The sequence below is a fragment of the Mastacembelus armatus genome, chromosome 17 (genome assembly GCF_900324485.2).
Source record: "Mastacembelus armatus chromosome 17, fMasArm1.2, whole genome shotgun sequence".
Taxonomy (NCBI): Eukaryota; Metazoa; Chordata; class Actinopteri; order Synbranchiformes; family Mastacembelidae; genus Mastacembelus; species Mastacembelus armatus.
In genome coordinates, this window is record NC_046649.1 from 8,895,258 (window position 1) to 8,917,775 (window position 22,518).

At 38.6% G+C, this 22,518-nt stretch overlaps 3 protein-coding genes across 3 annotated transcripts; 1 reads left to right on the plus strand and 2 right to left on the minus strand.

Moving 5' to 3' along the window:
• Positions 1-7,164: 7,164 nt before the first annotated feature.
• Positions 7,165-7,860, plus strand: tmem125b (transmembrane protein 125b). The gene has a single exon (XM_026314305.1). It carries the CDS (start codon positions 7,165-7,167, stop codon positions 7,858-7,860), a length of 696 nt encoding a protein of 231 aa, XP_026170090.1.
• Positions 7,861-8,231: 371 nt separating this feature from the next.
• On the minus strand, positions 8,232-10,945 carry LOC113134639 (leucine-rich repeat-containing protein 19-like). The gene is made up of 3 exons (XM_026314095.1): positions 10,834-10,945; positions 9,141-9,324; positions 8,232-8,972 (listed from the first exon to the last, which is right to left on the minus strand). Exons 2-3 carry the CDS (start codon positions 9,301-9,303, stop codon positions 8,578-8,580), a joined length of 558 nt encoding a protein of 185 aa, XP_026169880.1. The 5' UTR covers positions 9,304-9,324; positions 10,834-10,945; the 3' UTR covers positions 8,232-8,577.
• Positions 10,946-17,480: 6,535 nt separating this feature from the next.
• Positions 17,481-18,519, minus strand: LOC113134771 (protein shisa-like-2A). Its single transcript, XM_026314285.1, has 3 exons — positions 18,323-18,519; positions 17,875-18,011; positions 17,481-17,659 (listed from the first exon to the last, which is right to left on the minus strand). Exons 1-3 carry the CDS (start codon positions 18,502-18,504, stop codon positions 17,481-17,483), a joined length of 498 nt encoding a protein of 165 aa, XP_026170070.1. The 5' UTR covers positions 18,505-18,519.
• Positions 18,520-22,518: the final 3,999 nt, after the last annotated feature.

Below are 22,518 nucleotides of genomic sequence, written 5' to 3' on the forward strand. Positions count from 1 at the left end.
AGACGCTCTTGTTTCAGCGCTGCGACGCCGCTGCCTGTCCGCTGTGAAACACCCCAACCCTCCGCCTCATTGGCTGCCCGGAGCGTGACGACAGCGAAGGAGGCGGGGACACGTGCAGCGGAATAGAAAAAAAAAAATGAAATAAATGTTGGGAATTGATCAAATAAATAGAGTATTTATTCTGTTTGGGAGAACCAGAGGGTGACAGTCTCTCCACATGGCAGGTAATTGATTATTTACTTTTGAATGATTTCAGCACAATAATGATATCATTACACTCCTTAAATCATAGACTCTATCATTTATATATTCAGTTTTAAATTGCAACACATTAATACACGCTGATTATTAGGTGCACTATCTAATACTAATGCAGCCTCATTCATCAGTGCTGTAAGAAACCCTCCCTTCATGAAGGTGATAATGTTCAGTTTCTGCTCAGACTCGTTTCAAGGCTTCTGCAGGTTTTATCAAGACTTTAAAAACCCATTGGAGCATGAGTATGAAGGATTTGAAGATGTGAGGGTTCGTGTTAAATATGCAAATAATTCTCTGACTGATTTTAGTAGCTACAGTGTGGAGCTGCTCATGTTAATACAAAACAGTATTTCACATTATCAGACTTCCAAAATAATAATTATAAACTTCAATTAAGTCACAGAAGCCTGTGCAGCAAAGAACTTTTTAGAGTAGTTCATGTCTGTTTTCTCTTTCTACAGTCATTATAAGGATGCACTGTTGTTTTTTAATACAAATGTTTCTTTTTAGTATTCCTTTGGCGTTACTGTGTAAACTGTAGGCTGAATACCAAAGAAAAATGCCTATGTCTATGCATTGTCTGTGCAAATATTTTTTCATGCCTATCCCACTTTTCGTCAGTGTTTCTGAGACTCTGGATAGTGAAGGCATCTGTCATTTAGTCCATTATCTCCATGGAGACATGACGTTAATATTCCTTTAATAAATCTATTGTGCTGTCTTTATTTGTATACACTGCAAATGTCATATTCTTGTGGCAGGAATCAGATATGATTTGAGTCAAGGAGAAAGCAACTATGTACCACCAGGTTTAGCTGGAAAATGTGTGTACAAGTCAGCATTTTCCTCCACTTTTTCCTGTTTGAGTGTAAGATTAATCAGGGAAGTACTGTGTGTGAATCTGGGGGATAGAAAAGATGAAAAGATAGAGTGATCCTTAGGTTTTCAATGCCTCACCCACTGAGCCTATGAAATCCGTTTTAAGGCATGACAGAGCAGTAATAGTGGTAGAGTGGTGGAGACTAGCAGGAGCAGATAAGTGGGGATCAGTAGGTCAATCTGTGTTTGTGTGCCTGTCATGTTTTTTGTGTTCAGTTTGGGAGGTGTAGTCTAGATATGCTTTATAAAGTCTAGTCAGGGTTGTTGCACTGGAGCCAGATGTGCACCAAATTCTTAAATTCTGAAAAATATAAATAATACAGAGTAAAAAATATGACTGATAGAGAGCAGGGGGGTGAAACATGCACAACATGCATAAGGCAGAAACAAGCACTTTAAGGCCCACCTGTTTCAGCATCTGCACAAGCCTGTTGTACGGTACCGTATCCTGTTCAACAAGCCTATTATTAATATACCCCCTAAGCAATAATGTGATATGATTCTCATCTATATGCAAATTATGTGAATGCTAAGGTGAACCGCAGGCTATACAGACGGCAACAACAGGAAAAGCCCCCCTGTACCTCTTTCATTAACCAAACTGCAGCGTTATTGCTCTTGCTAAACACAGTGAGGTAATACTTGTCTGCAGATAAAAGTGCATCAGTAGTATTTACAAGGTCTGCTGGCTGCCAGCCAGAGCAAACGTGGCTGTCTTTTGAATCTAGGCCATCAGTCATTTTAATGGAGATAAGCTGAGGAATAACTTAATCCCCCCTCAACATACAGTTAATACACAAACAGACTCTAGCACGCACATACACATTTGCCCAAACAATAGTATTCACGGCCAATAAAGTCACGGCACTGAATGGTACAGTACTTACTTGGGCCTGTTGTCATGGTTGCACAGCAACCGTTCACCAAGAAAGAAGCAGCAGGAGCAGAGTGAGAGGAAAAGACACAGTAGTTGTTGAGCAGGTGTTCAAATCAGTAACAAACGTTACTGTCTGAAAATGAGTGCTGTGTGTTAGCAGTGTCATCCAATGTTATATTAGCATATTCCAGACATGCCTCTAAGAAAGTCTTCAAATCTGTGACAACTTGGGGTTCAGCATCTGCACAAGGGCACTTTGACATGTGCACTAGAGTTGCCAGGGATCAAACCACCGACCTTTTTTTTTGGTGGACGACCTGCTTTACCTCCTGTGCTCCAGGAAAACGTCTGAACATGAACCTGCACTTATTTTCTGAAAACTCTTCAAGATGTATCCCTCAATACTGCACGCTGTAGGGTAAATGACTTGGGAATCACAAAGTAATGAGATTTTACTTTTAATTTCTTCTTAGGGTGCATGATCCCGTCGTGCAATAGAGGCTCATTATGTAACAAGCTGCTCATAGAAATAGCTCACAGAGTAATTCCAACATGCAAAGTGCAGTATGTGTTATTGTTTGTGTCCATCCGGCTTGGTTAAGTAAAAATTAAAGCAATAAATATTAATGTAGTGCAAGAAATGTTTTTTCTTTAATCTGATTCTCACCCATCAGAGATTACACACACTAAATTGAGTTTACAGTCAATTTGCTGTGAGGAGTGAGTCATGACTAAATGAAATGCTTTTAGCACACTGAGGATTAAGCAGGAGGCAAGGTGTATTGCAGAGAGTGTGAGAGAGAGGTTGTCAATCAACTGAAATGTAGAAATATTAGAGAGCAGACTTTACATATCAAATACACCTATCAATGCTGTTTTCCCTGCTCTGGCCACAGTGCCTGGTCCAATAACCTTGAGATTTCTATGTCTCTAAAAACCATGATGCTATTTGTATTGACCATGTTGTGAATGTATAAGGTTTTATTGCAAGTTTGAAAATCTTGGCCCACTAAAAGCATTACCAAAGCAACTGACCTATGTATTTATTTCAAGTAAAAAAAACTGAAATATCTGCATCTATTCCAGCAGCATCATAATGTTGTAGCAACTTATTCACATTGCTTCTTTGAGCTAAATGTCAGCTAACATCAGCATGCCAACAAGTTCACAATAACAATGCTTACACGCAGAAAATGTTTGCCATGTTTACCACCTGTGCTCAGACCAGCAGCTTCTGTCACAGGAGTCATAAAAACCTGCAGTCGTCTTGCATGCAAACAGCATTTTAGTAAACAGTGTGAATTTAATCTGGCCACATTTCTTATTTAATTAACCTTTAGGGAAATTTTGCTGAGCATGCTTAGGAGGCTGCTATATATTTTACTACTGTATGTGTACTTTCTGCTCCACATTTACACAGCTGCAGAAGCTGGAATCGACAGACTTTATGGTTCAGTTATAGTGTAGCTACACAATGATGGTCTCTGAGCACTGAAGCAATTAGATTAAAGTAAATCTAGAATGAGAAACTGTTCGCACAAATCTCTCTGTCACACATGCTTGGACACCAGTTTGTCAGACTGTGAATCACATGTCGCTACAGTTTTTTTTATGTGTTGAAGCAATACTTTATCCTCCCTCTGTGCAAACTGCACTGTTACTTGGTTTAAAACGAAATCTGTAAAACTTTGATGGAACTGTAGATTATTGCTGTACAGTGTTCTTACAGAATAAGTGATATCAAAATACGTCTTTCATCTCATTTTGACCAATATACATGTACTATACATATAATGCAAATATAAGAGCAGTACTAAGAATTACATGTGGCCAACCCACTAGATTGTTTATGGGTTGACAATCATCTAAATATGAAGAATACTGAATGTGAATGTTTCTTAGGAAATAGATCTAAATGTGAGTTTATTTACTCCAGTTCTATACTATTGTACAATTTTAATGTACATGTATTTTACCCCAAATGCTACAATATATTTCCACTAGACTTCATTTTAGGGATACGTATTACACCTTTTACTTCACTTCGACAGGCATAGTGAGTAGCTACTTTACTGTAATAGTTTTTAGCTTTTACCTCCACTTTAAACAGCTACAACAGCAAAATAAAAATGACACATTAATGCATCAATATTAGTATGCCATTTATATGTATGCAATAATGTACCACTCTTAGGGGACTATTTTCTGCATATTTAAAACTTTTATTTTTAATACTTCATGTTGATTTAGATTTTAAATGATTCTGTAAGTAAGATTTTGCATGTATTTATTTAACTTGCATTTTCCAACGCTATTATCACAGCTTTTGCTTAAGTAACAGGTCCTCTGCCACTGCACCTACATATACTGTATATACAGTATTATTAGATGGGCATCCTGCAGGCTGCATTTCAAACCTGCAGGCTGCTGCCCTCTTCTGGTTAATCCTTACAATGCATATTTTGCACAGGAAGATTATCAATAGGACCAATTTAATTTATGAAATTACAAAAGACTGCATATTTTTTTAGCTACCTGCCCTATTAAAAAATAGAGTTTGGGTTTTGCCCAGACCACATTATCATAATTTATATTGTTTTTAACAGGTGCATTTACAGCTTCATATAGTGAAATTCATGTAATTGGACAGTTTAGACTTCTGTCTTCTTCTTTGATGTGGTTTTACACTCATATTTAATTTGAAATAGTCCAGTGGCTATGAGGTTAAAGTCATTATCATCAGAAGGTTTGAGGAAACAATAGTTATCTCCAAAACACAAAATGACAGGCTTTTCTGTCACGGGTGTAATAAACAAATAAACACATTTAACAGCTGTTCAGGAAGACGCTAATCACTGCTCATAAAAACCTCGCACAGTATTTTCTACAAATGTTTTAGACTACTTGATTAAGCTTGTGCTTGATTTCTGGCTAATTGCTTTTACTAATTTTGGCAAAGGCGGTATTCATAACAAACAGACAGTGTATTTTCTAACATGGTGTAAAACAAGACTAAAAGCTCTCCCAGTGTCTACTTACAGGTGCAAAAACATTACAACAGATTTTATCTATACACCCTCAGATTGTGCATTTCTCCACATCTTGTCTTATCAAGTTTTATTTTCTTAGAAATAACAAAGTAAGGATCTGGATAAATTTAGATACAATCCCAGCTGACATTAGGCATGAGGCATGTAGGCCTGTATTCTGTAGGCTACGTATATTCAATCATTGAATTGTACACTTAATGACAATGTCCACTAGGGGGAGAAAGTGTATTCTGTTTGCCTGTCCCACTAGGATAGGATAGATACTTTCTTTATCCTGATGAGAAATGTACACCTTACAGTAGTCTCTACAAAATATAAAAATATACACACATATAAATATACATATATATATGAAAATAAGTCCTGTGAAATTTGAACGTATTAAAGAGTCCTTTTTTACACTGGGGTACCTTTTGGTGATGGTGTATTATTATAATGTAGTAATATGGATTATTATGTTTAATGTAGACACACAACATGAGAGAAGGTAGACAGAGCTGGGACCAGCACTGCACATCAGTATGAACATGTTGCTGAGTTTATATATTGCCTATGAATAAAAGAGCTCCACTATAAATGAAGGTTACAGGGCAAACCATTTTTAAATCTAAAACAACTCTGTTCTACTTCTGAAAATGGTATTGTACTGGAAATCAGTAGTGTGCAGGGTGAACAGGGATGTGAGAGGACTGTCACCTGTTCAAAATGTGGCCTGCCATGTTGTCAGTAATCCTAGAGCTCATGGAAGCATGTGTCTTCATCTTCTGGAGCCAGGCTGGTCTGCTTTATCTGCTTTAGGAGAAACAGCTCACTGAAGAAGGCAGATTAGGGCACAGTTGACTCCAAACTGAGGGCAATAGAAAAACTGCAGTGGATCTAGATGGTGTGAACACCAGGGACTTCATTATGTGAAATGTGAGATAAAACAGCCTGAATTCATTGGCATTCGCTGACAAGGTAGTGCCAAAAGAGATAGTTATGATTAAAAGGCATGTAAGTGATAATTTGATCATTTTTCAGATTACATTTTTGTTTTCTTTCCAAGATGGTAACTTTGACACCACTCTCCTATAAGCTGAAGCCCTGGTCAGCACCACTCACTGTGACCAGTGTAAGAGACTCAGCTCAGTGAGTGAATGACGCTATCTTTGGGCTCACAGAAACACCATTATCAGTTCACACTGACATCACTCAACCCTCCACAACAGCAACACAACACCCCCTCCACGTCCCACACAAACTATCACCCGCCTCCTGCCGCACAGTCATTGTGTTCATTGGTGAGCCCATTGTCTGTGTGAGAGCATGGTGGACAATGTCTCCAATCTCTGTCCAAGCCATGATCCAACGCTGCTACTGTGCCTCATCTTTTTCCTACTTAACCAGACAAGATGGTGTTCCTGTGTGATGAGACGAGGAGCAAGCGGAGGGAGTCCGCTGTTCTGCCTGGTACTGGGTTAAAGAGGTAAGTGAGGAGGGCACAGATAATCGACCTGTGATGCCAGGGCAGCCATTGTGCGGATCACGAGCAGACATATGGGCAGGTGAAGCACACAACACCTTGGCAGGATGTGATCATCATCATCATCATCATCACTTTTCTTCTTTCAGTGAGTGTTACCCTGTTGAAGCCCATTCTGTTTTTCTGCCTCCAGCTTGAAGCCAGGATTGTTTTTATCAGCTGAGAAGAGACTGAGCCCTGACAAGCAACTTGAGCAAATGAAGTTTATTACTGGACAACTGAAAAATGTTCCTTGGAATGGGATTATTTTCTGAGAAACACTGTCTGTTCTACAGAATAAAACAAGACCAAACAACTGCCGGATCTTCAACTCTTACCACTGTAATTCTCTGACCAAAGCTGACTGATGAGATGCAAATAGATGGACAGCAATATGACACTCATTTAACACCATGTCAGTAACTGTTTTATCAGCACTGAAGATGAAGCACAGGATGTTTCTCCTGATAATGCAGTCTGCATAGCTGTGGTAAAAAGAAAAAAACTCTTTTAGTACTTTACTTTTAGTCTACTGAGCAGCTAATTTTGTAGGTAATACTGTTTTATTTTGATCACCAATTTGCATTCTGCACACTGAGATGCAGACCTTCTACCACACCATGCGTCGGCCCCCAAGCCTCTACATGGACCCCACCTTGATGCAGCGACATGTCCTGGAAGACCAGGTGGAGCTGTGGTGGTTCAGAGAGCCACGGCACTCCCTGTTGTGCTACTGTGCTTCAGTGGCCCTTATACTGGGGCTGGGCCTCGGCGGCGTGGGCCTCCTATCTACCACCACCAGCCTGTCCGGTGAATGGCGCCTCGGAGTGGGCACCACGCTCTGCCTCTTAGCCCTGGCTGTTCTGCTCAAGCAGCTCCTCAGTTCTGCCATCCAGGACATGAACTGTGTGCGCAGCCGGCGTAGGATCGACCAGCTGAAGAGCGGCGGGATGGCCGACCCAGCACTGATCCTGGCTGTGGGCTTGGCTGTGATACTCTGTGGGACGGTGCTTCTCTGTGTTGCCACAGCTGGCAGCCGTGGCCCCGACAGGAGCGAAATGCTGTTGGCTGGTCTGGTGCTGATGGCTGCTGGGGCAGGCATGGCTCTAGCAGTCGTGGGCTACAGTGTACACATACACCTGAAGAGAAGAAGGGAGCAGAGGAGGAGGAGGATGATGAGAATGAGCAGAGCGAGGAGGCTGGGGAGCCGAGCTGTGCAGGTGTTCAGTGTCTCAGGAGGACAGATGAGTCAGACCAGGAGAGAGACGTCCTCCAGCAGGACCAGCCTCATCTGAACGGGATAAATGGGAAAAAGGATGAAAGTGATCCTGAGAGAAAAAAAATAGATGACAAGGAGAACAAAGACTTCCCTCCAGTCTCTGTGATGCCTTTATCAAAAACAGACTTCTGCTGAACATCTTCTGCAGATCAGCAACATGCACCAGAGTGCTGTCAGTGGCTCAGTAATTTGATAAGAACAGATGTAACCTGTGTGAATGAACCCATTTTAACACATGTGGGAAGTGTGGTTGAAAATAAACTCAGTAAGTGTTTACATCAAATCATTACATTACTGTGTTGGATGTGTTCTGTGCTTTTTATACTATTTACACAACAACAATAGTGCACGTAATGAGAGTACATTTCAGAATGAATTTAATAAAAATTTATTTATTCATTAGGCTTCAGTAAAAGGATTTCAGACCACACATACAAATGTACAAAAATACATGAATACACTTACGTTCCTACACTTTCAGAGTACAATAAAGATTGTGGCTTGTCAGTTATTAAAAAAACTGAAATTTCAGTGTGAATGACTATGAAAGGGATTGACAGGTGCTATTGAAATATCATCATATAAACAGTGGCAGTGTTGATAATGTTTAGTGTATATATATATATATATATATATATATATATATATATATATATATATATATATATATATATGTGTAGTTGGAGAAATAGTTACAGCAACAACGGTGTGTGGTGTATATAGGTAAATGTGATCATGCTATAGTGAATTGAAGATCATCATCGCTGTCATCCATCTCCTCCTCCTCCTCCTCCTGTATTTCTCTCTCTGCCCTGACTTTCTCACTGGGCTGGATGTAGTTATCCTCAATGAACCCATCATCATCATCATCCAACCCACTCTCAGTCCTTCCCACCACTCCCACTCTGCGTGACACACTGTTAGGGAAGGACACCTCCTCCTGACCGTACTGGCTGATCCCATCAGTCTCTTGGAGCAGAGAGTGTCTGTAGCTGGCCAGGAAGCGATGGAAGAGTTGAAACTTGACTGCCATCATGATGAGGAGTGAGATGGCGAGGACTGTGCCCAGTGCTGCAGCCAGATAGGACCACTCCAGCCTCTTTGGGCTCCCATCTGGATTGGCTGCCCCTGGAAAATATCAGGAAGAACATTTATTGCATTTTCCTTCAGCAATATAAAGAAAGAAAAGTCTACAGCAATGGATTTGAAATGTTTCCCATAAATTAAGTGTTATAAAGTTGAAAGTTCCTCAAACACACCCGGCTGTAAATCGATGATGTTCCTTTTGTTACTTACTTATAATGTCAGAGCTGTTGCTGTTACTGTGATCTTCTTCCATTAGAAGATGTCTCTGAGAGCCTTCGTACCTCCCATCAGATATAAAAGCAGGATGTGCTATTCTGGTAAATGCACCACAAAGAAAAAACACCACAAAAATGCTGCAGCTCCACTGATCCATTTTTCAGTCGTGTCACAAAACCTAAGGAAATAAAATCATCATCTGTGATTACATTTACTGAGAGTCATGAAAAGTGCAACATTTTCTGTTTGTGTTACTTTAACTATTCAGGGAATCACAGAGGAAGCTGCTCTAAAATACTGTAATTATGGAATATACACACTTGATGTGTCAATCTCAAAGCATCAAAGGAGTTTCACTACATATGTTCACATGCTAAAAGGACTGGGATTTTATTTCCGATGCCTTTTGTAACAGGAACAATTATATCAGCTGACAACTCTTCCAATACACACACAGGAGTGTTAGTTTTAAATAAAACTTTAAAAAACAAGACACATTTTATGTTTCATATTTTCTGACCATGAAGTAATTGACCCGTGTCTTATGACTTTCAATAAGCTTAAAACTGACACTGGAACATCAGAGGATTAACATCAGGCAAACCATGTTTAGAGACAAAGGGACCTCTTATCTTGTGGGTATGATTTGTTCCTCTTTAGCCTTTTTCCTCTTTTGTATTTATTGTAGCGTCCATGTACAGCCGTCTAATACATTGTAAATGGGATGAAACAAAAATTCAAATTTGTTTCAGTTATACAGAACAAAAAACCTTTAGTTATCACACTAATCCGCAGTAGGACTTACAGTTATATGACCAATAGTAGGATTAGTGCAATTTTATATTCAAGCCATTGTAAAGCCTGTAAACTAATGTTCAGGGTACAAAAGTTCTTCAAAAGTGACAACATTTTCCAATAAAAATATCCCAACCTGTTTTCAGTGCCAATTAATCCATTAGTAGTATTTTATAAAATATACTTTCAGTTCAGTTCATGTACTTAAAATTGAGGGTTTTATCTAGTCTTTTTTATATTTTACTTTTGCTAAAGTAAAGGCTCTGAATGTTTCTTCAACCACTGGACATTAGTAAACTCTGGATGTCAAAATGAATTTTTAGATTTTGAATTACAAGTGTATGGGTTTTTTAAAAAATGGTGGTAATCTCTAATCCATGAGCTAAAATTTGCATTCAATCAGCCAGTCAACACTGGTTTTTTTTTTTTGTTTTGTTTTTTTGTTGACTGGCTGCAAATAAAAACAATAAAAACAATTTTACCTGAAAGAAAAAAAAATACTTAAATCTTTTTTATCTACTTACAAACTGTCACATGATGTTAGGGAGTTGACCTGCCAGCAATGTTCATGATTATACTGCAGTCCTTACTGATTAACTTGAGACAACACACATGTAAACACATATATTTTATGTCCCTTATAATACAGAATTTAAGAAAGCAGATGCCTCCATGTCTCTGTGCTGCATAGTTTGAATGTAGTTTTTTAGACTCCAAATTACAGTAATAATAAAATGGGTAAAGGTTTATCAACTGGTGCAGTTCAGGACACTGTCAGCCACTGAAGTCATGTGACTACACCTGAATAAAGTCGTATCACATAAACTACCAGGTGCTCATATAACAACTTACACAACTTAGAAAAACACAAAAAACATTTAAAGTGACTTACCCGTCAAAAACAAGACAATTGATTGAGCAGGTGTCCTGATGTTTACCTAGAGTTTTTGTCTTCTTCACCTCCTTCTGAAAACATAAAGACACTTCCTGGGCAAAGGTTGCATGACATGCCATAATGTCACCCCTCCTGTACCGTGACATTAAGACAGAGATGTTAATGAGTAACTTTATTAGATTGGCCCTTTGTCTTACATCTGTAACAGTGTCTTTAAAAAGTATTGAGCCTGTTACTTCTTGCACACACTTTTGTGTTGAATACAATTTTTTTAAATGGATAGATTTTTTTGGCTTAGAGTCTTTTTGGGTAAATCTCGACAAGCATTGCGCACCTGGATTTGGACAGTTTAGCCCCTTCGTCCTGGCAGATCCTCTCAAACTCTGCCAAACTGAATGTGTGTGAACTGATCTTCATTTCTCCACAGATGTTTTTATGGGGTTTAAATTCTTCCACCTTTCTGTATTGAGCAGAGTTCATCCTTCTCTTCATTCGGTCTCCCTGCCCCCACAACATCATGCTGCCACCACACTGTAGAGATGTTATCAGCAGGTGATGATTGGTCACCTGCTGTTCACCAGATACAGTAAAATGCATATCAAATACCAACAGGCTAAATACCACAGAAATAAAGGGTATATCATATAACATATTAATAATTAAAATAATGGAAAGTATGAGAAACACCCATTGTTCCCTGGAATAAAATCAACATATTTATTTTAATATTTTGGACAAATTCTGGGTTAGCAGTGAAAGCTACAGAGCCAATAATTGAACAGACTCTTACAGACTGCTGCATCTGTGCTCTAAAGCCAGACAGTGGCAGTATAATCAAATAAGACATGCATGAAACAAGAGTCTCCATGCTGTACCAATATGTGTCAGTTATTTTAAAAAATACCAGTGAGTAAAACCTGGTTTTATATTGTTTCAGTGAATTCTTACCTCCTGTAATGAACTTTGTTTACTGTAAATCATCAGATGATAAAGGTGGGATGGATGATCTCAGAGATAAATTCTGTCTGTACCTCATAATACACATAGCTCTTTGTGTCACCACATATAGAGCCACATTTCACCAGCAATCCTGTCAACAGGGAATAAGACGTTTGGACGTCTTTAAATTTGCTTCTCCAACGGCTGTAAAAAAATCATCTTGAAAAGATGATGGTATATGGACTAGCCCCTTCAACCACAATCACTGGAAAGACATTTCTGTATAAGGAATTACTGGAATTGTGAAGTTATTACGTTTCAGGTAGATGAAGCTATTTTCTGTGTATGTAATGTCTTTCTCTTCTATTACTACTACTATTTCTATTATTTATAGACTGAAAGTCTGACTTCAGTCTTGTAGCTCAGTTTTAAAAATTGCAAGAACCAGCTAGAAACTTTTAATATTTTTTGGACTACCCTACATTGTTCGTAAAATAACTTCAACACCCTTCTCGTAAAAACTGAGAGTATAGCACTGGATTGGTACAACACATTCTACTATTAACCTCCTATGACCTGTCGTCCACACATGAGGATGTCTGCACCATATAATACTTAATTCTGTGTAACAAATCTGGTTAAGGTTAAATGGGATCAGCTGTTCCCACAGACAAAAAGGAGATTCCTAGTTTGGAGTAGTAGTTTTGGAGGGTTACAAAAAAAAGCAAAAGTAAAAACAAAAGCAATAACAAAACATGAGCACATTGTCAAGGTTTTTGGATATGTTGCATGTTTTGTTTTTCCATATCCATGTTCAGAAGTTGAAAAAGTTATACCTTTAACATAACAGTGACAATGAACAATGTTGAAAACGGTGTTCAGGCTGGAAATAAAAGGGATTTGCACTTTGTTACACAATGGTGTCTTGATTGTGTTTGGAGGACACTTGAGTTCCTCATATGTGGACATCATTTTTTTCAAGAAGTGCTTCATGTTTAAAGATAATATCTGGTTATTATATTTAATTTCACCTAACCCCAAATAGCTAGAAGAAATCTAAAATGCAATCCAAACCAAAGCTTAGGTCTTAGGAGGTTAAATAGGTAAAGGACAAAGAATTTTTGATGGTGTAAACTCATTTAAATTTTAATGTTTTATGAAATAAACTATGTGTATTAAAAGTTGAATTAGAATTTTCTAAACGGTGGCAAATATAAAAACTGTACTTAAAATACAATAAAATAAAACCATTTTAAACCTTTCTGACTTGTCTTAGCACACCATCTAATCTTTGGAATAGCGGCTTTAAATCAAAATGGAAGAGAGTGACAGAGAAAGCCTCCATAATCAGAGTTGCTCAGCTGGGTATCTTTAATACAAACACAACAAACATCAGCTTTATGGTAAAATTTCTTTCGGGATAGTGTCAGTAACATGTGCCATTAATGACCAAAGTGACAATGAAAGAATCAGCACTTTCATGGTTCAATCTGTAACATTTACAGTGATCTATTAGCAGAAATGGAATATAGTATTCATAAATATGTCATTAGTGTGTAATCACCAGAAAACACCATCCATGGATTTTCTTAATCTTACAATGAGCCTTTTAAATCTACATAGGGAGCAGGTCTCCTTTCACAGAGTCTCAACACTAGATTACACTCAGATTTTACAAATCGCACCTTTAAGTCATAACTATTTATAGGATTCAGTAATGATTATCAGTTTTACGTGTTTATATTCTTAAGTAGATAGCACATATGGATGTACAGTATGTGAACCTTATAAAATTCTGTTCAAATTTCACATCACTTCACCAACGTAACGTTGTGATTGTTGTTCTGCCTTCATGACAGCTGGCCATTATTGATGATGAGTGAAATTGCAGCATCACAGCATAATAATCAGGTTGCATCTTTTTCCATTTAATTTTGAAAACCTTTCAATAGCAATGGGATTCTGTTTTGTTTTTTTATCGTATTTTTTTTCGACAGACACTTGGAAAAGGAACAGAGATTCTGATGCAGAATCTAAAACTGATGTCAGTTGTCACCTAAAATTTAATTATGAACACTGCACATGACAATTATTGACCATTATTTATAAATACATAAACTACCAATCTGAGTTTTAAAAAAGCATCAAGGGCACTTGAAAGTTTTAACAAGGAATTGATTATCCAGTATATACTGCACCGAGCTCAGTGTGTTAGTGAGTCCACTCTAATGCAACATGTATGTATGCCTTTCTATAAATAATGACACTGTAAAGTAATTTGGACTCTTCAGACAAAAGCTTGAAGGCTGGTGAAACATGTAATGTCACTGTTATGCAGTGTCCACTTATTATTCCAGGGGTTTAATCCAAATGTGCTGTAAATTTGATAAGATTAATTTAGTCTACAAATCTTTCCTTATTAAAACGTACTAAATACATATTTACTGGTTGGTCAGTGTGAAATCCTTGAATAAAGGATTCTAACAAAATGTCCTTTAGATCAGTGGCACAATGATCAGAAAGTCTTGTGTTTGTCTTGAATAACTTGCTTTGTTTTACCATCATATACGGCCCCACCAGTACACTAGATACTGATAACCTCGCACTATTGATTGTGCTATAAAGCAATTGGAGATGCATGAGAACCTGAATGTCCTTTTCAGCACTGATAAAAAAGTACAGCAGTGTCAGCAGAAGAATCTCATTCACATTACATTCAGAAATGGCCAAAATCTGATTTTTTTTTTCCCTGTTCAAGACAACAAGGACGGGATTTGTTGGACATTCTTGAAGACGCTTCTGTTTGAAGCCAAGCTGAAAGGAACATACCATAACTGGACACTTTTTCAGGAAACAGAGATTTGACCATGGCACAAATGACATTTCTGTTAAATCTGTACATGTGGCAGTTTAGACTGACATTGGGTGAGGCAGGGTGCACCCTGGACCGATCCCTGGGCTGACACACACAGTAGAGACAGAAAAACACTCACACTAACATGTAGGGGCAATGTAGAGTCACCAATTAACCTAACCATAACCTGCATATGTTTTCGTCTATGGAGTACCTAGAGAAAACCCACGCAGACAAACTGCACACAGAAAGGCCTCAGGGCAACTGGCGTTCAAACCCAGAACCTTCTTGCTGTGAGGTGACAGTGCTAACCAATAATTCCATTGGAATTATTTTAGATTGGTACAAAACCCATTGATTATTTCTGCCCAGAGAACTGAAGCTGTGCTTGTATTACAGAAGCTGATGGACATCAGCTGTTTCATCCAGGCTTCAGCTGCATTGTTTCACTTCCAATGCGAGCTTTGTTTGCTGCCACAGCCACTTCCTTCACCGATCCCCCATATGTGCCATATGTGCTATGTTTTTAGTAACACTGATTTCACTAAGCTCTGCCGCTAAAGGACGTTTGTTAAAGAGGCGTTCATTCTCCAGCAGAATCCTCATTGGTTAAGTTCAGGGATCCTTAGTGGTTAAAAGAAACACTGTGCACAGTGTTAGTCTCAGTCTTCACCACAAATCCTTCAGTCCCTGAGTAAAAGGTAACAGATGTAACTACAAAGGTTGTTGATCTTAACTTTACATCGTTGCTGTCAAGGCTCAGCTGTTGTCTTGGTGTATGTAGGCCTTTTTCTTGCCTCATCTTCTTCATCCTTTCTATATGTAGCTGATTGTACATCCTGGATGTCAGCTGTGTTGTTTCCTTTGCATATGAAGTCATTTAAATTTAAATTTGCTGCTCAAAGCAACCAAACCCCTTCATGTTTTTCCACCATTTATTGTGTTGTAGATTTCATTTAAAATGGATAAAACTGCTATTATACCCATCGGTCTACACCCAGTAACTGGTAATGACAAAGATGTAAAGAAATATGTTTTTAATAACTACTGTATTTTATAGAGGCACACACCTGTGTACATAAGGCTCCACAATTCTCTCATCATGTTGGGACAAAAAGCAAAAACCATGAAGTCCAAGGAACTTTCTGTAGACCTCTGTGATAAAGCTGTGGTGAGGCACAGATCAGAGCAAGGATATAAAACCATTTCCAAAGCTCTGAGTGTTTCCAGGACCACAGTGACCTTAACAATTGTCAAATTAAAGAAACCACCAGGACTGTTCCTAGAGTTGGCCCTAATAGAGCTTCCCTCAGACACAGACAAGCAGACTGAATAGTACAATTATCTCAGAAGCACTCCATCAATCAAGCCTTTATGGTAAAGTGACTAGATGAATGCAACTCTGAGTAAAAGGTATATGACAGCTCACTTGGGCTGCTGTCAACCAGTATTTAAAGGACTCAGAGAAAATGGGGATAAATATTCTCTGGTCTGATGAGACTAAATGTGAATCTACTGAGTTGAACTCCAAACACTCCAGTCACTGGCAGACACCATGACAATGAAGCACACACTCTCACAGCCAAAGTTGTCTCTCACTGGTAGGTTTGTCTCAGTCTCAATGAGTGTACTAAACCTGGTGCATCATACACTACAGTCCATACTGACCTGTCAACAAGATAACCCAGTAAACCCTCTGAGAACTAAGGATGTCAGTGGAGATCAAGGTCCCCCAGTTAATATTAACTATCTGCCAAAACTGAGTCCCAGTCCAATATTTGTATTTTCCTAGACATAACATTTGCACCTTGCACACTTCAAGTATATTAAAATTATTCAACTTAATCCAGTGCACATGCATAACTGTTGAATCGCTCTGAAGTGCATTAAGAAAAACTTCGCCTGCTTCTAAGATGTTCCTAAATGAGTGATTCAGATTGGTGCGACAGCTTCACTTTAACAGTCACAGTAGCAACAAAGACAAATCAAATTCCTCATTATAGGAAAATGTGATAAGTGAACTCTGTATTCTGTACAGTGTTTATTTTTTAGTTGTTATATCAATTTGGTAGTATTGAATGTGAAAAGCTCATTTTGAAGGAGTAACAACTGGTTACTGGACAGTTATTGTTTTCTGTCAACACTGCAGAGTTGAGTTGATTGTAGCTGCATATTTCTGCAGATTGTACTCTCTGTTTACAACACCCGTGTGACAGCTGATATAAAACAAAGGATCAGGCTTAGTCTGTGCTCCAAAAAGCTGATACAGGTTGAAAAAAATGCCTTGATCAGCCCTGGTACTGCATCTGGACATCCCTACTGAAAACCACTGCTTCTCCCCAAGTCTCTGTATATTTGTTCCTTTAACTATTTGACTGTCCATGCTGGGTTCCTATAGTGCCCTAAGCCTCTTGAAGTAAAAATTCAGCATGTGACTTGACTTTGTCATTAGGGGTTATTGAGTGTCGACTGATGAGCATAAATGACCTTTTCATCCATTTCAAATTCAGTCTGCAACACCAAAAATTAAAACTGCTGGAAAAAATGTTCTTTAGACTCTCTAAATAAGTTGTTTTTCAAAAAGATGAGGCATAATTAATTTCCAGTCATAGATAGAGCCCTCATAGTGTGCGATCTACAGTGCTCATAATGGTTCTTTTTTTCAATGGTCATTGGTATTACTCATTATTCACTCCATTTAAGCACCACAATGCCTCCTGAACACCAGATTATGTGAGCTGACATTCTGCCATAGTCACATACTGTCAGCACAGTCTGCTTCAGATTCACTTGCTGTCTTGACCCCTGAACAGCAAGTTTTTTTTTTTAAAAATAGTCTGTCTGCAGCCTCTTAGGGGTTTTCCACTTTCACAGCAGTGACAGCAGCTGTGAAACACCTCTGGAAAAGACGCTCAGGGTCTGGCGCCTGGTTATCACAGTCCAGCTTCCTGCTCATGAAGTGTTTTCTGAATCCTGGAGGACCAGAGGCACAGGTTTCTCGTGCATGGCTGGATCCCTCACTACAATCAGCTGATAAAAAATACATAGACAATTACACAAAACTGATGGTAACAAATCTTCAACCGTCTGTTGAAAGTGGGAAAATTACAGCCTGAGAATACTGCTGATTTCAGCCATTGTCTAACAGCTGAAGGATTTCAGGAAAAGCACCTAAGAATATATGGAAACAAGAATTCTTGTTATAATATTATACTTACTGTGAGAGAGGCCACATATATGCTCACCTGGCACTCTGAGTGGTAGGCCATTGTCAAGACGACTGGGTTTGGTGACAATAAAGAGGTAGCAGAGGACACATACGGTGATGAGGAAGGCGAGAAGGACCACTGCTGCAAAGGAGAGCCCAACCAGAGCACCGATACTGAGAGGACACAAGGGGAGAGGAGACAACGAGAGAGGAGATGAAAGAGAGGAGAGAGGAGAGGAGAGACAATAAGGAGACACATTAGGGCAGAAAAAAGAATATGAAAAAAGAGAAGGTATGGAAAGCTTAATTATGGGTATATGAGTACACACAGACACACACATATATATTTATATCTACATTTAGATACATAGATATAGATATAAAATAGATATAGATATAGATATGACAAAATAAGTAAAACAGGGGGAAATGACTAAATGACTACAAATACATATTTAAAAATGCTTTCTGTCTGATGTCCTTACCTCAGCCACCACATGTATCGGTACTCATACGGGAAAAAACTGTTGGGATCATCACAGCAATACTTAACATCATTAAATCCGCAACAGTAAACGGCGGCAGCAGTGTTTCCCGGTTTGGGGCAGGAGAAGCCGTCCACAAACACACCGTCAGCGCTGTAGTAACTGCTGCACGTAGCGCTCATACTGCTGCAGTGAAACGAAGGAAAGAAAACTAAAACACTTGTGATCTGTGGGTTAAAGTGAATAAGATGATCCCGGCATCCTCGGTGCAGATCTGTGCGCTCTAGACCAGTGGCACAGTGGTCAACCCTGCGTTTCCCGGCGAATGGAAACGCGCAGAGGCGGAGATGGAAAAGTTTGAATCTCAAGAAGACTGGAGCTCTCTCTCTCTCTCTCTCTCTCTCTCTCTCATTCTCTCTCATCATTCGCAGACACAATCACGGTCTTAGCCTATAATTAACCCGGAGTGTGAGCTTATTTGTTGGCGTATTTGCGCTTATTGGCCACTTTGGTTCTTTTTGTGGATTTCTGCGCAAAGCGATTCAAACTGTCCGCAAAAAGGCACCAAGGATGCGCGTCAAACGCATGAGCTCAGATCAGTGCCATCTATCTATCTATCTATCTATCTATCTATCTATCTATCTATCTATCTATCTATCTATCTATCTATCTATCTCTTCTTTCCAATTATTGTTCACTGGAAATCAACTTAGTTATGAATAAAAGTTGTGCCCAGTTTTGAAAAACGTGAATTCCCCAGTTTTAGTGGGCTTGAATATGTTGTTAAACTAATCAGTTTATGGGTAATGTCTCAAATACAGTGGGTGTGCACCAGTATATCAGCTGGTTACTGCCAACAATAGGCTGTTTCTCTAACTTTTGTTATAACAAGCTTTATTGCAATAAAATCCACATCCAATCTACAGATTGTCTGGATTTTTCTTGATCTCCCTCCTAGTTGCACCCACTAACATAACTTTCTCTTGTGTTCAAAATTAACATTACACACTGTCATTTTGTTGAGTGCCTAAGGGTATAATGTTATTATCCTTATCATCAACCAAATCATCAAAACAATGAACATTCCCACTAAGCTCTGTTTCGAGACCAGTTGGATGTGACCAACTTACAAGCCTACACTGAGTTGTTCATGTTGACAGGATGGTTTAGGGAAATATGGGCAGCATGTGATACACAGTCCAGCTATGTGTGGGATATGCAGGTGTACACCGGTAAAGCCACATGGCAAGCACCAGAAATAAACAGGGTATGAAGGTGGTACTAAACATGGCTGAAGGACTGAACAGTCATAACCTCATGAGTAATATTTTTTCACCTCATACACCTTACATAACAAACAGAGACAGACCCCCAGCACATTACTATCCTTGGTAACAGAAGTTGTCTCTTTCCAATTTTAGTTCAATCTGGGATGTGCTATTGTGATTCTTATGATTGTATATTTTTCCATAGTCACATTATACCTGTAGGTATTCCAGATGTGTGAGGGGCTTAAGTTTTATTTAAAGGGCTATTTAGATACAACAAAGAAACATTAAGTACCTAAAATATAAACGGGTAACAATTTGGATTATTGCAATTTTCTGAAGGTTTAAATTGCTTGAGTCAGAATGACCCCACAATAAAAATGACAACAGGAAATTTGAGGATAACAAGAGGGTCAAATGGAGTCAAAGTGACTGCAAGGATATAGGGGGATTAACAAGTTTTTACATATCTGCCACTGTTTCTGGTGCAGTACCTGAAAGAAATTAAGGGAACCCCTCACTGCACACTGAACGCTGGGTAGTCTGGGTGAGAAATTAATGCGGTAATTAATTATCTGATGTGGTACAATGTAAAATTTACTGTATTTTGCTCAGCTGTCACCAACACGAGCAGTACACCACCTGATGAACATCTAAAATGTTCACTTAAACACCTTTCTCCATTGTTAAACTGTACCTTAAAATAATGATATGTTTATGTCAAAATATTGTATTGCTACAATAGAGTTGGCATATCACAGCTTTCTTGCCAAATTCATCCATTTGGGATAAAACACTCTGGGTCCCTCAATCATTGTTGGCATGTACAACTAAATCAGCACGTTTCTTTCCTTCAACAATAATTGGTTCTCCCTCAGGGAAAAGATGCAACAGTGTTTTCTTGGTTTGACAGAGAGCTCTAACTGACATCTGAAAGATTTTAGTGCACAGCGTCCAGTGGCTCCATGACTTGGGACAAACATAAAGTCATTCTGTTTCATACTGAAATAGCTCTAATGCAGAACACTATTCATTACAGATATCTTATCTGATTTTTCCTGGCTTTTTCCTTACATTAGTGATTCCAAAGTAGAGAGAACTAGTTCTGTTTGGAGAGTGACAAAAGCAATGGTGCCCCCAAGGGGGAAAATTGCTGGCCACCCCATTGGCCCCCCCCCAGTGAAACTCCACTCTTTTAGCGACCCCGTGAAGGGAGCAGCCGAAAGGAAAAGAAGATATTCAGTGCATACAAACCATACAATCATCTTCAATCAAGACTTAAATGCAAAGCCTAAATGAATAAATAAATAAATCATAAGTAAATGATTCATGAAGAGAATATATATATACAACCCTGCGCTGCTGCCCACCAATTTCAAATGACTGGTAGCAGCAAATCCAACCTCCACCTGTGGGGGGTGTTAATGTCCCAAAGGGCGTTTAGTGCTTCAACAGAAGAAGAAGAAGCATTGCCTCCCAAAGCCATAAGGTATATTAATTAGTACGCACACTTTTTTTGTAATCTGTAATAAATTTATTTAGTCGCCTCACACATTTTCACTCTAATTTCCTCTCCAGGTTGTCCGTTTTCAGAATCTTCTCTCTGTCTGACAAGGACACTGCAGCAGGCTAACACTGGCAGCTAGCAGCCTGCTATTCAGTCAAAGCCAGTCCACACAGTCCAGAAAGCTGACCAGTAAGTAAATTAATGCTGTAATATTAATTCTAAGTAGTGTCGGCCTTAATGTTATCATGTGTTTTTAGTATGGTTTTTAAACAGTTGAGAGAGTAGAGGTATCTGAGGTAGCACTTAGAGGCCCAATTTGGTGTGCCACCCCAAGATTTTCTCTGGCCACCCCTGTGAAAATTTTGTGGGGGCGCCACTGGACAAAAGCTCTGCACTGAGTTACTTGACAAACATCCTGTGTTATAGAAATAACGAGTGAAGAAAATTATTATCAGTGTAAAAAACATATTTTTAAATCAGCTACATAGGTAATATACTGCAGCACTCTGGGACTTAAAGGCATTATTCCTTATTATCTACAGACATGACACATTTTGATGGAAAATCTTGCCCATATTTTTAGTTGACAGCACTCAATACTGCTTCTTAGCTTGTGTTTTGATTGTACAGTCATATGCTCAAAGAAGCTTTTAACCCAAGGATGAAAGGGCTAATTGTTGAGCCTTTTCAAGCCTACTGAAGCGTTCACTGTCGAATGTAAGAGCAAGGAAAACAATGAAGATTTGTTTGGAAATGGCAAAAAAAAAAAGAAAAGTGGTCTGAAGTGTACTTAAGGCCAAACACAATACACATCATCAGAGCAAAATGGTTGGTTGGATTAACATTACTGAAAAAAATTGTTTTCAAGAATAAAATAAATAAATAAATACATCCTGGGGATTTATTTTGTCAGTTGTACAGAGCTTTTTGAATACAAATGACTGATTGTTCTTGGTGATATCTGTCAACACAGTCACAGTGAAGACTCATTTGGGGATTGAAAGGCCTGTGCCCAAAATTAAGTTTCACTATTTTAGAGCTGAATAAATGAGGGTTGTTTTTTTTGTACCTACCTGGAGACAACAAGGTATAAACAGTGCACTGACATATAATTATCCTACAATCTATGGCAGTTAGTAGTTCACATTATGTATAGTAATTTCATTTATTATTCATAGAAATCTCACTTAGAGCATCTTAAAATGAATGAATGTATTCAGCTTGAATATCACTGCGGAGGTCATAAGGTTTAGTGATAGTTATAAATCATTTCTGATAAATGTCACCCAAGAAAATGTCACATTTTCATCTCTTGCCAAAAGTGGTGATTTAATGTGCTGGTGTACTCTGCTGTCTTTTAATGTAATAAAAAAAACAAGCTTGTCCCTTGATTAATATTAGCAATGAAAATGTACCATTTT